General features: G+C 39.1%; 1 protein-coding gene across 8 annotated transcripts in view; it reads right to left on the minus strand.

Annotated features, from left to right (window-relative positions):
• The window catches only part of LOC143029744 (sodium- and chloride-dependent glycine transporter 2-like), a 181,260-nt gene that overhangs the window by 88,108 nt on the left and 76,830 nt on the right, over positions 1-16,322 (minus strand). For 6 of the 8 annotated variants that reach the window (XM_076192640.1, XM_076192641.1, XM_076192644.1 and 3 more), the window contains one exon: positions 10,970-11,104. In XM_076192640.1, coding sequence (XP_076048755.1) covers positions 10,970-11,104 — 135 coding nt within the window. Of the gene's footprint in view, positions 1-6,953; positions 7,104-9,840; positions 10,032-10,969; positions 11,105-16,322 lie in introns of those variants that run through there. The other 2 variants (XM_076192645.1, XM_076192646.1) reach the window with 2 other exon arrangements.

A 16,322-nucleotide genomic window follows, 5' to 3' on the forward strand; every position in this document is an offset into this window, starting at 1 on the left:
AATGTTGTATTTATATATTATCTTGATGAAATTTCTCGATCAGTTGTATTAGTTGGTCTATACAACAGTTTTCAGTGCGACAGTCATACACTCTTGATTTGGTTGCTGTTTCAAAATGGCTAGCGACAAAAGGTCATTTTCTGAGTCTGAGGACTTAAAAAAAGTCTGAAGACAAAGAGCCCATAAAAAGGGTCTTATCTCAAAGGACTTAAAGGCTCTAAAAAATTCACAACTTGACTCACTTTCTCTTACCGTCCTTGACACCATGGTGTCGCAAATAGAATGTTTCCTCTCGGAAATCCAAAAATTTGACGAAGATGTGTACTTGTTACTCCCTGAAGAAGGAAGGGACGAGGATATGGAAAAATCCAGGGCTTACCACCAGTCCGTCCTTCTAGAATTGTCTCCTTTTAAAGAACGGAGACAAGAATTAAAGGGAGTTCTTGACTCTAAAGGTGAATCTTGCAATTCTTCCTATTGTTCTTCAACACTTTGAGAACAATTCACACAATCACTTTGCCTATTTCAATTTTAAGTAGGGTTTTCTGAATGCCATTGCTGGTATCCCCAATCTGACTACCGGTAATAGTCAGAAATTAATTTATTTAAAGGGATATCTCACAGGGGAGGCTTTTCACTTAGTGGAGAATTTACCAGTGGATGATTCGAATTATGATGCTGCATTCCTTCTTCTTGATAAGTTGTTTTTTAATAAGGAAGAGATCTTGGACAAGGTGTTGATCTATATTATAAATGCACCTGAGGCCTGCAAGTTGAAGGACCTAGAAAGTTACATTAGGTCTGTAGATTCCAAACTTCAAGACCTTAAGGGGATTGGAGTTGACTTTACTAAGGCTGGAAGCGAGGGCCTCCTTTTGATCAGTAAATTAATTCTAAATAAATTACCTAAATTTTTCTTGGTTGAATTGTCTTGGGTGATTAATTCAAATTACCCCAATTTTAATCAGCTTAAAGAAGTTTATCAATCTGTTTTAGTTAGACTTAAAATGGGATCTGATGACCTCAGTGTCACACCCAAATGAAGTGATACTACCAGCTCCCTTGCCTTCAAGGAAAATTCCTTGAAAAAACCTGTTGATTCTAGCAAGGGAGTTAGTCACTCCTTTAAGGTCAATCCAGATTCCATTAAGAAGTCTATTTACAGATGTAGATTTTGCCCCGCTTCTGACCATGCAAGTTCAAAGTGTTCTTCCTATATTTCCCTTGAACACAGGAAAGCTAGAGCAGTTCAATTAGGACTCTGTTTGAATCATGGACATGGCTCTTTGGAATGCCCTGGGTTAAAGACCACTCTGCCTTATAAATGTTTTGTGTATAACAAACACGAGCACCATGGTGCTGTGTGTCCTATGGCTAATAAGTTACCTATTTCCAAAGGGAAAATGTATAATTTCCATTCTTTATCAGATTTGATTGTTCCTTTGGTTTCCCTTCCTGTTAGCAGAGGCAAGAGAACTGCCCAATGCCTCTTCCTATTAGACAATGGAGCCCAGTTTTCCATTACCGTATATACTCGTCTATAGGTCGATCTCGTGTATAGGTCGACCCCCCATTTTTGGGCCAAAAAATCTGGAATTTTCCATATACCTCATGTATAGGTCGAGTGGTTTGTTTTTGTTTTTGGTGCTGTGAGCATTCCACTGCCTTAATGCTTTGAAGTAGCATGGCTTGCCTGGTATAGCAATTGATTATTATGTTTTTTTCACTTCATTAATTCTGATGTATTCTGGTTTATGTTTTTTCAAGTTCACTGATTTTAATATTTAATAAGTTTCACTGAAATTGCCATTTCAGCGGAGTGAAAAACTTGAACAGATTGCCAAGTACAGTAAATTACCAAGTACGGTATTCGGAATAAACTGGCTAGGCGTGTTTCGTTAGAAAAAAAATTAACCAACACTCAGAGTTAGTCTTGTAATCTCAACTGTGCGGATGATCAGGCTAATGATAATGTGGAGGAGAAAGATGATGTTGATGTTCCTATGGCTGATGAGGTTGATTCGTATGACGATACTCGACACAGAAGTGAGTGGGAGGAGCTGTTTGGTGGTGAAGATGACGACACCAAGGAAAACGATTTTGGTGGATTTCAGTTAAAATATTTAGGATTATACCATGTGTCACTGTAACAGTAACAAGTTGGCAATACTGAACAGTTTGTTTTCGTGATGGTGAGATCCATGCATTGTTTTGGTAATGGTAACAATAACATATACCATGTAGAAAGCTAAATTTGGGTAAATTTTTAGTTTCGACCAAGGGCGCAACATAGCAATAAAAATTGATTATTAATTTTGTAGATTATAATGTATCAACGTAATATGCAATTTTGTGATCGGAAATAAAAAAACAAGAAAGATGCTAAAACATTTCGTAAGTAATGAAGTCGTGTCGGACGAATAGTACGTCATATTTGTCAAGATCTAAGAATATAAGGTCTAACCACTTCCGACCGAATTTCGAGGGAGTTGGCGCAGCGGGCCCGTGAACGTCACCTGGCTGTTCAAAGTGGGGTTAGCGGGTCCTATAGCTGTCAGTTGAAGCTGGTCCGTCGTTGGAAAATGACGTTGCCTTTGCTCGCACTGCTCCACGCAATTAGTTATATTCTGACAAATATTATATAAAATATATATATAAAATATTATAGTTCCTGTCTATATATATGAATATATAATATATATGATATATAATATATATATATATATAATATATAAAATATTATTGTTCCTGTCTTCCTTGGCGTTTCACAGTTTTCTTCAGTGTATCACAAAGAGAAAATGGACTCAGCCAAATGACGTCAGAAGCTGCGCAGAAGAATTCTAACGGTCTGACCTGTATATTTAGACCTTGATATTTGTTATGATACATGCCGACGACGAAGAAATGAGAAGTTGGCGGGCTTTTCAACCACTTAGCTTGCTGGCTATACAAAGTTCTTGCAGCTTGAAGGAATGCATGTATCTCCGCTCCATAACATTCCTTCAAGAAAATGTACCTGGCGAGGTACTGTCGGAAGCACCGAGGCCGTCAATTGACAGACAAGATGGCGTTCCGATCCTATGCTTGTGGCAAGGTATTTTTCATTTTCACTTCCGCCCACAAAATTGCATATTACGTTGATACATTTTAATTTATAAAATTAATGATTAATTTTCTATTGCTATATTGCGCCCATGGTCGAAACTAAACTATAAATAAATAAATAAATTTGAGAATATCACAGCATTTCATTATTTTTTTTAAACAATTATGGGTACTGTAATAGTATACATGATATAATAAGCTCGCCTGTGTTAAGAAATTTAACAAACAGGTAAAACCACAGTATGGGGTTACCGTATCTAGAAGGAATTTTACATGTTTTAGTACGTACCGTGTATTTTATGTACCCATTGTTTACTGGTAGTATTTAGTAGGTAAATATTTTTATTTCTGAACCTAAAGAAAAGGTAAGAGTTCTTCCTAGCCTTTCTTGTCATGTCTGGATTTCAACCTAACAAGATTATTACTTGTGTATAGGTCGACCCCTAGGTTTTGGCCTAAAAAAAATTCCTTAAGATTTCGACCTATAGACGAGTATATACGGTATTAACAAGGAATTGGTGGAGGACAGAAAAGGACCTTGTTTAAGTCCTCCTATGGACAAGTTGGTTTCTTCATTTGGTTTACCTCTAATGAATAAAAGAGGTTTTAATTACACTGCAAACTTAAAACTCCCCTCCAGGATGAATCTGTTTAGTTTGTTTTTTGCAATAGAAGGATTCAACTTGTCCATACAAATTCCTTCATTATCCTCTATACTCCAAAGTATGAACGATCATGAATTTTATGTTTCCCCTAGTTTTCCCAAGTTGAAGGGAGATCAACTGAAGGTTTTAGGCATCATTGGAAATGACATTCTTCAAAACTTTCAACTGTTTTCTTTAGAGAGAGCCCCCTTATATGATAGCCCATCTTGCTGATGGTTTCATTCCATACGGGACTGGGGTTCAATATATCCCTCCTGGTGAGAAACATTTCTACTTAAAGAGAATGATAAAAGGGGTTTTCAAAATTCCCTCTAATGAAGTATTAAATTTTGATAACTTCAAATATAAGGAGAAACCTTTGAGGATAAATCCCAAATCTGACCTTGGAGTCAATTCGTTTAATTGTATTGAGAAATACAATGGGGATTCTCTATTTTTTTTATAATTTTTCTTTTAAGGCCAATTGAATTTCTCTAAAGAAACCTGAGAAGGGTATTTCCTTTACTCAGTCTGAAAGGACTGTTAAATACTTCCCTCCCAAAAGGTTAGGCAAGGATAAGTTACTTGTCAATTTCTGTTTAGAACCTGTAAGTTTACAATTTGATCCTTTGCAGGAAGTCTTTGTTAACTCTAATGTAGAATATGGTCTTGATAACTTTTATTCTTTAGAATCCATTGGCATTAAAGAACAAACCCCTGATATTGATGCTTTGGAAGTTGATCACTTTAAACAGTCCATTTCCTTCAAAGATGGACACTATATGTGAAGATCCCATGGAAAAAGGATTTGGTGGACCTAGTTCCCTAAAATCTAAAGATTGCATTGGCAGTGGCACAAAGGGTCTATGACAAGCTTGAGCAAAGGGGCCTTAGAGAGGAGTATGAAGCTGTGTTTGACCAGGAAGAGGCCTTGGGTATTATTGAACCAGTTACTAAAAGAGTCCCTGGCCATAGACATGTGCTCAAGAATGATGAACTTGCCACCTCAAAAATAAGACCTGTTTTCAACTGCTCTCTCAAAATAGGAAAAGCTCCTTCCTTAAATGAAGCTGCATTCCCGGGAGTTGATTTGATGAATAACCTCCTCTCTCTTTTGTTGTACTTCAGAACCAACAATTATGTCATTTTGGCTGATGTTATAAAAGCCTTCTTGCAGATCCGTTTGAAGGATGAGGGTGATCGTAATAGGTTCTGTTTCTTTTGGAGGATTAAAAACCAATATATTCCTTACAGATATAATACTATCATTTTTTGTTTCATTTGCTCTCCTTTCATATTGAATTTCATTATCCAACATCATCTTTCCATGCAGCCTGACACTCTCACTGCCTTCTTAATTAAAGATAAATTCTATGTAGACAATTTGGTCTACACTACTAATGAATTTTGTTTCCTCCCTGCTATGGTCGAGAGGATTAATGAGATCATGCTTAATGGAGGTTTACCTCTCAGGGAGTGGACATGCAACCAGACTTCTCTTCTTCAAGTTCTTGAACAAGAAGTCATTTGCAATAAAGATGAAATAAAGGTGTTGGGATATATTTATAATAAAAATCATGATACCTTGAGAATCAAGGATGTTTCCCTTAACAAAGATGACTCAACCAAAAGGCAAGTTTTGTCTTCTTTGGCTTCTATATTTGATCCATTAGGTCTTTTTTCTCCTGTGTTATTACAAGGAAAAATTTGCATTAGAGAGATGTACCAAAAAATAGTAGATTGGGATTGGAAATTGGATAACGAGTTACTTGCAAGATGGAAGAAGTTATGTGAAAACTTTAGGGAGGTTAATGACTTATCCTTTAAAAGGAAAACTTTCTGTTCTGAATCTCCCATTAAATTGTTTGTTTTTGCTCATGCTTCTAAGGAAGCCTATAGATGTGCCATCTATGTAGGGCAAGAAAGAAGAGAGTTATGGGAGTCTAATGACTCTCTTCTACAACCACTCCTCGTTTAACGACCACAATTGGGACCAGCGCACCGTCGTTAACCGAATTGGTCGTTAAGCGAAAGTGTATACATATACGTGCATGTACTGTATGTACAATGTCCAGCAATACATGTATCCTTATTTTTGTGTATTTTCCCTCTTTTATACAGTACATTAAAGCTTTATTTACTGTTTATTTACCGTGGTTAGGTTCCTGAAATTACTGTATATGACCAAATCTGTGTATGCTGACATTCCATATTAAATACCGGGGAATTTTTTTAGTTTCGACCATGGGCGCAATATAGCAATAGAAAATCAATTATTAATTTTGTAAATTAAAATGTATCAACATAATATTCAATTTTGTGGGCGGAAACGAAAATAAAAAAATACCTTGCTACAAGCAAATATGCTAATGAACGAAGTCGGTAGCATAGGATCGGGACGCCATCTTGTCGTCTGTTAATTGACGGCCTCGGTACTTCCGACTACCTCGCCAGGTATATTTTCTTGAAGGAATGTTATGGTGCGGAGATACATGCATTCCTTCAAGCTGCAAGAACTTTGTATACCCTGCAAGCTGAGAGAGTGGTTGAAAAGCCCGCCAACGTCTCTCATGACGACGACAACGAGGACGAGCCGGATGACATTTAATTTGCAGGTAATGATTTATTAAACACAGGTTAGGTTAGTTTAGTTTAGGTTAGACGAATCTATCATCCTTTCATTTCTTCGACGTCGGCATCTATCATAACAAACATGGTGTATCATTCGTCCGACATGACTTCGTTACTTACGAAATCTGTTTTAGCACTTTTTTTGTTTTTTATTTCCGCTCACAAAATTCCATATTACGTTGATACATTATAATTTACAAAATTAATAATTAATTTTCTATTGCTATATTGCACCCATGGTCGAAACTAAAAATTTACCAATACCGGTATATACGGTACTCCAGGTAGTTTTTGCAGCTTGCAGGATGGTAATGTAGACCTAAGCTTCAGAACACTTTACCTCACAGCTAATATCCACCGTACAAGTTCATTTATAACATCATACAAATTTGCCTCAGCCAACTTGATTATCGTAAATGACGTCATAACTTCGGGAGATTTACGTTAAACGAATATTGGTCCGTCATAAAGCCCGTCGTAACTCCGCATTATCGTTAACCAAGTAGGTCGTTAAACGAGGAGTGGTTGTATTTGCCAAGGTCAAGGTGGCTCCTATCAAACAAAGAACATTACCTTCTTTGGAACTTATGGCAGCTTTACTATCGATAAGATGCCTCAAAACTATTTTTGAGGAAGGACTGGTGTCCGCCCTACTGGTTGAATCTGTGGTACTCCTTGTTGATGGTCAAGTTGCCCTTTCTTGGATCCTGACCAACAAAGCCCCTAAAAAGAATATATTTGTTAATGATAGATTGAAGGAAATTTCCAATCTTTTGGAAATTTTCAAGGCCAAATATACTCCTATTTCTTTTACTTATGTTCCTTCTGAACATAATATGGCTGATTTCCTAACTAAACCTTGCAGTACTAAGGTGTTCAAGGAAAAATTCAAATGGTGGGTTTATGGACCAGAATGGTTGTTGTTGCCACCTCATACTTGGCTGAAGGGTCACTTGGGATGTATTCCCTCCAGCATTAAGGGAGATATTGTCAATGTGGCTGTTGTGCAAGTTGACATTCCTCCTCTAATTGATGTTATAAGGTTTTCTTCTTACAGCAAACTTTTGCATCACACTTCTTTGATTTTTAAGGCTGTCTTTTTGTTTAAGAAGTCTAATGCTGACCCAGTTAAGGCAGCTTCTAATTATATGATGGGAATAATGCAAAGGGATTCCTTCCCTGCTGAATTGGCTTATTTACAGAATTCCAATACCAATGACATACCTCCTCTAGTAAGTCAAATGAACTTGTTCTTGGACAAGAATGGTTTGATAAGGTCCAAGGGCAGAATTGACAAGAACACTGACCTCAAATATGAGGTTGTGAATCCCCTTTATTTGTCAAAATCTCATCACTTGACTAAGCTTTTGATATTCTTTGCTCATTGCCAAGTTATACACATGGGACTACAAGCTACACTTAATTTCCTTCGCATGCATGGATTCTGGATCTTTAAAACCAGATAAGCTGTTTTAAACATTTTGAAGGGTTGTATAGTTTGTGAGAAATATAATTCCTGTGCAGTTAATTATCCTTCTCCTTCCTCTATACCTGCCTCTAGAGTGAATCTAAGTGTGCCCTTTGCCCATACTGGTGTGGATAACACGGGGCATTTATGGGTTAGAGACAGGAATGGAGATAAGGTAAAAGCTTATATTTTGATATTCACTTGTTTCAATACTAGAGCTATCCATTTGGAAGTTGTGGATTCTATGTCTACTGCTGAGTTCATTTTAGCTTTTGCTAGGTTTGCTAACACATATGGAATTCCTTCAGCTGTTTATTCTGATAATGCTAAATCCTTTGTACAAGTGGGAAGTGTTATTGAACAACTTTTGTCATCTTCTGAATTTGAAGAGAAGTTTAAATCTTCCCCTGTTCAGCATAGAACCATCCCTGTTTATGCTGCATGGTATGGTGCCACTTGGGAAAGGTTAATTCAGACAGTGAAACAATGTCTCTATAAAGTATTGGGTAAGTCTGTTCCTTCCCTGGCTGAAATTACCACTCTTTTGTCCGATGTTAAACAATTTTGAACAATAGACCACTTACATATCGTTCCTGTGAAAAGGAGGTAGATGTCATTACCCCAAATCATTTCCCTATAGGAAGGACTATTCCTTCCTTGATGTTTGGCAATTTGGAACAAGTCCCTGAATGGGAATCAGGAGAAGACTATCCTTCTCTTCTCAGCTTATTCATGGACTGTAGGGATTATTTTTATGAAGAGTTTAAGAAACAATGGCTGACAGAGTACTTGGTCAGCTTAAGGGAAAGGGATAGAGCTGCGTACCACAGTTCTAGAAGCTGGGAAAAAGGTGACATTGCTTTTTTGAAACTGCCTTTTAAGACCAGACCCTTCTGGCCCTTAGTTCATGTTGTTGAGACCTTTCCTGACCAAGACCATGTGATATGTACAATCTCTGTCATTAGGCCTGATGAAAACTCTATTAAGGTCAACGTTAGACTTTTAATCCCTCTAGAGCTCCATACTGAGTTACATTCTCGTCATGAGGATGAATCCCTTGGGAATCCTATTTTGCAGGCTAGTGAGTTGGAGCCCTTTGAAGAGGCCTCTAATTTGGAGGAGGTTATTTCTTTGGAAAACGTCTGTGTCGTTCCAGATCCTTCCTCTTTGAGACCTTCTCGTAAGACTGCGCTAGCCTCTAGAGACCAAGTAAGGTCTCTAGTACTTAAAAAGCTATTGTAAATTTTCCTCGAAAGTGCTGTATTCATTAAACACTTTCTTTTTGTTGTCGGGGAGGTTGTGGAAATTATTAATGGGAATATTAGTGCTTACCTCGGTTCGGGAAACTTTCACTCGAGGTGTTATTTTCTTTCGATTCAGGAGCCTACCCTGAACTTCGAACCACGCCTATCGTAACATTAAATAAGATACGATTAAACTCCCCTCCCTTTTATTTATTAAATGTATGAAGTAATTTTGGTTTGATAAATCAGAAACTTTGAGAAATTACTTAAAGTGAAAGTTAACCCATGGCTTCGAGCTTTTTTTTTTTTAACATGTAAGAGTCCCACTGAATACAGCTCTAGTTCCTGACAGACCACTCTTAAAACCTGTCGGTAAGGGACTTTTTTACGTCTTTACATCAGAAGCCTTGAAGTTTAACCTTATTTCAGACCCACTTGTTTGAGAGCGCTACCAAGTAAGTTCTCAGACTTCCTAATGAATTGTTAAACTGTAATTACCATATTTCATCCTCACATGCATGTACATTATAGAGAAGACAATGAAAAATCCCTTTGGGCTGTATCAGTTTATGATCCATTCACAATCATCCTTTATTCACACCTATGTCTTGCCTTCTCCCTTCCCTGCTCAACAGACATGCCCCTTTTACCTAAAGACAAACAACATGGTAAATCATACATGACCTCCCCTCAGACCACTTCCTAATAAAGGTCACCACAGAATTAAAAAGAAAACTACAGTACTTACAGACAGAGGTTTAACATATCTAGTGCCTGACAGGATCCTTGACCATCCCCCACCATACACAAATAAGAAACTAACTTTAACAGAACAGATACTGTATACTTAAGCAGAATCTGTTGTGGCTACCACTTAACATTCAGGGCATATCAACCTAGATTAGATAACACAGATGACACATGCCTGCTCTGCTAGGATGTTTCATTGCATGAACATATACACATTTTTTCTTCTAAAATTCACTTAATTTCTAATTTTCTCTCAGACTGCATACTCTCATTTCAGTTTAACCTCTCTAAAAAAATCCGTCTTTCTCCCTTTCTCTACAACTACATCTCCAACCATTTTCACCACTTTCATTGGTTCATAAAGACATGAGTCTCTTTCCTCAAGTCTCCTGCCACATGCCCCTTGGGTCATGATCTAAAAACTCAATAACTATCCCTAAAAAGAAATTGGTGGTAATACCCCCCTTTTATACACAGCTATCATTTCATTTTCCTACAGGCTTCTATTCCTCTCTCACAAAATATAATCTCATAAAAGTGGGTAGTCCAACCTGGGTGACCTATGATCCATATAGTATTACACATCTTCACAGACTACACAGAACTGACTGTGCACATACAAGAACCAGGGTTGTCTTAATACATGGACAGACTGGGCAGTTATCCAAGCTGGCTGGCTACCTCCCTTGTAAGTGGGAAGATGTCCTTGGTACATGGAAAAATTTGCATCTTTATTTCTGCGAGTGGTTTTGTAAGTAGGGGCCCTTGTGTATTGCTTTACCCAAAGACTTATACTGTAATGCTGTTAAAATGGCTCTAAAAAGAACAATGTATATCAAGTGGGGGACCTCTGGAAGTCTGAAAGGGTGTTTAGTTTCCTCCACAACTCTGCCATGGGTTATCCAACACCAAAAGGGGTGAGGGCAGAATCCTATAACGAGGAATACTTAGCAGCCCATACCCTACTCTAGCTAAAACTATATTTTTATTCTTATTTTCTGTTACTTTCCTTTGTCTTCAAGCAAAAAACCTTTCCTTCCTCATCCTATTGAGACTAAGTGACTTGTCTGCAATGAAGAAAAGTTGGCAAAACTCTAACTCTTTGTGTGTTACCAATCTTGCATTACCTGTGGATACTGGCAATTGGCGGCCAAAAATAATGTTTGGTCCACATTTCTTTAATTGGCCAAGGTAGAGATCCAATAAAAGAAGTGGAATCCCAGCAAGGAATAACACCAACATATATGGGATCAAGAAGGCAGCTGGAAGAAGAAATCATTAATAGTTATAGCAATAGTAACAAAAATATCAGAATAGTACACATCAATAAAGATAATAATAATAATATACAGCCAATACCTCAGATGGGGTATTGGCTGCATGTTATTGTGGCAAAGTAGCATGCAATTGATACTTTAGGGTCTATATGGGGCACCCCTACGGACCAGAGCCACACATCATTTTGTCTATGATAGAGGAAGACTCTGTTCATAGAGAAATTATGACACATTTATTATACTAAGACTGTCCCTCCATTATGCTTTCACCCAACCCCTTGTTACTGTCCTGTACCATTTCTCTGAATATTCATTTCCTTTTTTTGCTGACCCTGTGGTGGGGGAAAAGAATGCTTCCACCAAGTCTTCCCACTTGAGTCATAAAAGGTGACAAAAACAGAACAAGGGTTAGGACTAGGAATCCTGCTACCTGTAGCCCCACAGGGAACATTCCTGAAAGAAAATGAATAAATAAATAAATAAATAAAGGCATAAGAGGGTCTAGGAGTTTTCCAACCAGTAACCTAAGGTTTGGGTCTTTTAATGTGCATGGATGTGGTAAAGATGAGAGTAAAAGGGAATTGATAGGCAGTATGTTTGTGAGAAGATGGATGTGTTGGCTTTGAGTGAAACTAAATTGAAAGGGAGGGGTGAGTGTGAGTTTAGGAGTGTAGTTGGGAGGTTCTCAGGAGTGAAGAAGGGATGAGGGAGAGAAGGGGTGGCTATAATAGTAAGTGAAGAGATAGGTAAGCGTGTAGTGGAGTGGAAGGACTATATAGTGGTGACCAGGAGTATGGTAGGAAGAGTTAAGGATGTACATGTCCTAAGGGGAGAGAGTGGGAGAATATCAGATAATTTTCTGGTGGGAGGTAAATTGAGAGTGGAGAATAGGTGGAGAAAGAGGAAAAGGGTAGAAGGTAGGGAGGTACTTCAAGTGAATTGCTTAAATGAGAAAGAAAAGGAGAAGCAGTACAAGAAGAAGCTGAAAGAGGAGAGGGAAGGAGTGAAGGACAGAGCAGAACTAGGAATGGAGGAGGAATGGGGATAGTTCAAGGAGGGAGTCATAAGGTGTGCAAAGATGGTATGTGGAACAAGGAGGTCAGGAGGAAATAGAAGGAAGGGTAGTGAATGGTGGGATGAGGAAGCAAAAAGGGTGTAGAAGAGAAGAATCAGGCATTCATAGACTGGCTATAAATTAGGACGAGGGAATCGTATGAGAGGTACAAAGTAAAGGGAAGGAAAGTCAAGCATAAGATAAAGGAGGCAAAGAGGAGAGCAGATATGAAATGGGGTAAGACAGAAAGGCACTGTGGGAGGTATTGCAGATATATGGGATTGGAGGAAAGCTGTTAAGAGCAGTCAAGATTTTTTATGAGAGTAGTAGAGCTTGTGTTAGGATTAGAAATGGAGAGAGTGAGTGGTTTGAGGTAAAGGAAAAAAGTGGGAAATAAACCAGTTGTTGTTTGGTGAAAACACTGCACTTGTAGTGGGATCAGAGGAGGGATTGAGGAAGTTAATGACAGAGTTTGAGAAGGTGTGTGAAAGAAGGAAGCTGAAGATAAATGTGGGTAAAAGTAAGGTGATGAGATGTACAAGGGAAGAGAGTGACAGCAGGCTGGAAGTGAGAATTAAGGGAGAGAGACTGGAGGAAGTGGATAGTTTTAGATACTTGGGTGCGAATGTGGCAGGAAAGGGAGGAGTGGGGGTGGTAGAATGTAGATTGAGAGAAGCAAGTAAATGTCTTGGTGGATTAAAAAGTGTAATGAGAAATAGACATTTGGGAATGGATGCTAAGAGGGGGTTATATGAAGGAGTGATTTTGCCAACAGCACTGTATGGGGCAGAAACGTGGAACATAAGAGAGGAAGAGAGGAGTTTGAATGTGTTTGAGATGAAATGTCTGAGAAGTATGATAGTGGTTACTAGGCTAGATAAAGTGAGAAATGAGGAGGTGAGGAGGAGAACAGGGGTGGAAAGGGAGTTGGGAGATAGGGTTGATGAAAGAGTATCAGGATGGTTTGGACACATGGAAAGAATGAGTGAAGAAAGAGTAGTAAAAGAGGTATGGAAGGCAGATGTGGAAGAAGTGAATATGAGGGGGCATCCTAGGATGAGATGGATGGATGGGGTAAAAGTGGTATTACGAAAGAGAGGAATGTCTGTTGAGGAAGAACGGGAGAGGACAGAAGATAGGGGTGAATGGAGAAGAGTTGTGTATGGATGATGCTGTGATGCATAAGGGGGTGGGGGATAGGAAGGAATTCCTTTTCTGCATGAGGGGATGGAGGTGGGGGTTGCCGCATTAATGAAGTGGCCTTGCTGTGGATGTGCTGTGTCCTGCGACACTGCTTCTGACCCAGGGGAGTGGACAGGATGCAGGGATGACCCGTCATCCAGGAGGTGCCAAGATGTGAGGGAGGGAAGAGGATGGAGGGTAGTGGAGTATGTAGGGGATGGAATGGGTGGGAGTGGTTTCTATGCCTTTTTCTTTTTGGCTACCTCCTGTGTAAGGGGGAAAAAATCCTTTGGTATATGTATGTATCAAGGACTCCTATAGTAGTCCTTGGTATGTATGTGTGTAAAAATAATAGCAAAAATAATTATACTAATAATAGTAATATTAATAATAATGATAACAATGATAATAGTAATGATACATTCATACACCAAGGGTTTTCCCATTACAAGGGGGGGGTAGCCAAAGTCAAAGGTATAAATCCACTCCCACCCATTTCATCCTCACATACTCCACTCCCATTCACCATCCCTTCCTCCCTCTTTTCTTGGCTCCTGGATGACAGGTCATCCCTGCATCTTGCCCACTGCCTTTGGTCACAAACAATGTAGCAAGAGACAGCACATCCACAGCAAGGCTGCTTCATTTAGTCGGCAACCCCCCCCCTCTCTGTCCCCTCATGCTCATGCAGAAAAAGGGAAGATGGGGAGAAATCCCTTCAGGCTGCATCAAAATATCATTCACACATACTCCCTCCCACCCACCTCCTTCCATGCATCACAGCATCATCCATACACAACCATTCTCCACTCACCCCTATCTTCTGTCTTCTCCCTTCCTTCCTCAACAGATGTTCCTTCTTTCCCAATGCCCCTTTTATCCCATCCATCCATCTCATCTTTGATTGACCCCTCATGTTCAATCCTTCCACCTCTGCCTTCCACAACTTTTTTACTAATCTTCCTTCACTCATTCTTTCCATATGTCCAAACCACCCCAATACTCTTTCATCAACCTGATCTCCCAACTCCCTTTTCACCCCCACTCTCCTCACCACCTCATTTCTCACTCTATCCAGCCTAGTATCCCCTACCATACTTCTCAGGCATTTCATCTCGATGGCACAGTTGGTAGAGTTCACGGCAGCCACTATGGCAGTCCAGATTCGAATCCTGCTCAGGGATGAAATAATTTCAGTATTGCTGCACTGTGAGTCATTACTCCAACTCTTGTGGGCAAGGAGTTGGGTGTGTGTGTGTGTAAGGTCACAGCATTACCCATAGATTGGTCATATATGAGCTCTGAGCTCTCTTCCAGGAGGGATATAGTTGTTGATCATGAGTCCAACACGTGATCCAAGACCATGGTGACCATGGTGAATCACATTCAAACTCTTACTCTCTTATGTTACATGTTTCTGCCCCATACAGTGCTGTAAGATATTGCAGGCATAGAGCTGTCTGGGTGTGAGTGCCAAATTGTTCTCATACTTGTAGCAGGTTATCCAAGTATGGCAAGAAAACTGAAATCCTAAAGTAGGATTCAGGTTTGTGTGTTTCTGATTTGACCTCTTGGTTTGCTTTGTACACTGCTGTGGTACTTGTATTTGTTCACCCAACATATTTTCAGCTTCCATGAAAATTATATGGAAGTCCTTTTCAGCACTAGGTTGGATGGATGTGTCTCCAGGAGGTTATTCACTTCTTCGGCACATTGGAGTATGTTGAGTTTGGGATTTTGGAGCTGTACTGATATTGGCAGTAGTAGCTTAGCAAAGTGCTCACATACACAGAGAGCCACTACAAACCGATGTGCTGTCATGGCAGCTAGCATTTGTGAAGCCTTTGATGATGCTGTGTGATCTTTCCAGTCACATATTTCTTCCAAAGTGTTTACAATTAATTGGTAGAATTCCTTGAAACGAATAATACTGTCGTGGTGTTCAGACCATCTGGTTTCATAGAGATAACATTTCATGAAATTACCCATATGCAGAAGACTGCTTTTGTTCAAACACTTTGGTATCAAATTCTCTCATCCTCTTGGCACTGGCGCGCATGAGGTTCATGATTTCCTTAACTGTTCCCACAGTTATTGATGTATTGCACCTTTGTAGCTTGACACACTACCAAACTGAAGACAAGACTGCTGCAGTGGGTGAAAATTATCTTTTTGTAGGTTTGCCTAATGTGTGTGCACCATTTGTATCTACCTTCATTGCTGCACATCCATCTTATGACTGACCTCTCACAAGGCTGAGATCCAAACCATATTCCTTAAGTTTGGAAACAATTAGCTCTGCTATTGCTTTGCCAGTTCCATCAGTGGCCTCCTCAAATCCTAGGAAGTCCTCATGGATATTTCCCTTCATGTCTACATATCTTACCAGAAGGGCTAGTTGATCATTTACAGAGGCTAAGGAGCAGCTCCACTCTCTCCAAAATAGTATATCTCCCAATCTACAGCCCCATCATTGGATGCAGTTTCATGTCATGCCCAGGACCAACTGTATTTACTTAGTTGTATTTTATAGGAAGGGGAGCTATGCTTGTGGTGTCCTGTCTTCATATCTCGTTTTATCTAGACTGTCTTTAATTTTGTGTATCGTTTTTTCACACACCACATTTTCATCTAACTTGTTCCAAACGTCTATTACCCTGTGGGGAAAGCTGTTCTTTTTCAGGTCTCTTCTATAATGGTCTTTTTTTATTTTCTTTCTGTGTCCTCTTGTATCTCTACTATCCCATTTTATTGGATCCTCTCTATCAATAATTTCTATGCCTTTCATGATTCTATAAATAGTTATCAAGTCTCCTCTCTCTCTTCTTTGCTCTAATGACTGTAGCTCAATTTTTGCCAGTCTCTCCTCATATGATAGTTCTGAGAGTGTTGGTGCCAATTTCATAATTGCTCTTTATATTCTTTCAAGTTTTGTTATACATTTTTTTGTACCTGATGACCACATTG

Source organism: Oratosquilla oratoria, chromosome 11 (assembly GCF_046742065.1).
Source record: "Oratosquilla oratoria isolate Oo_2021 chromosome 11, ASM4674206v1, whole genome shotgun sequence".
NCBI classification, from domain to species: Eukaryota; Metazoa; Arthropoda; class Malacostraca; order Stomatopoda; family Squillidae; genus Oratosquilla; species Oratosquilla oratoria.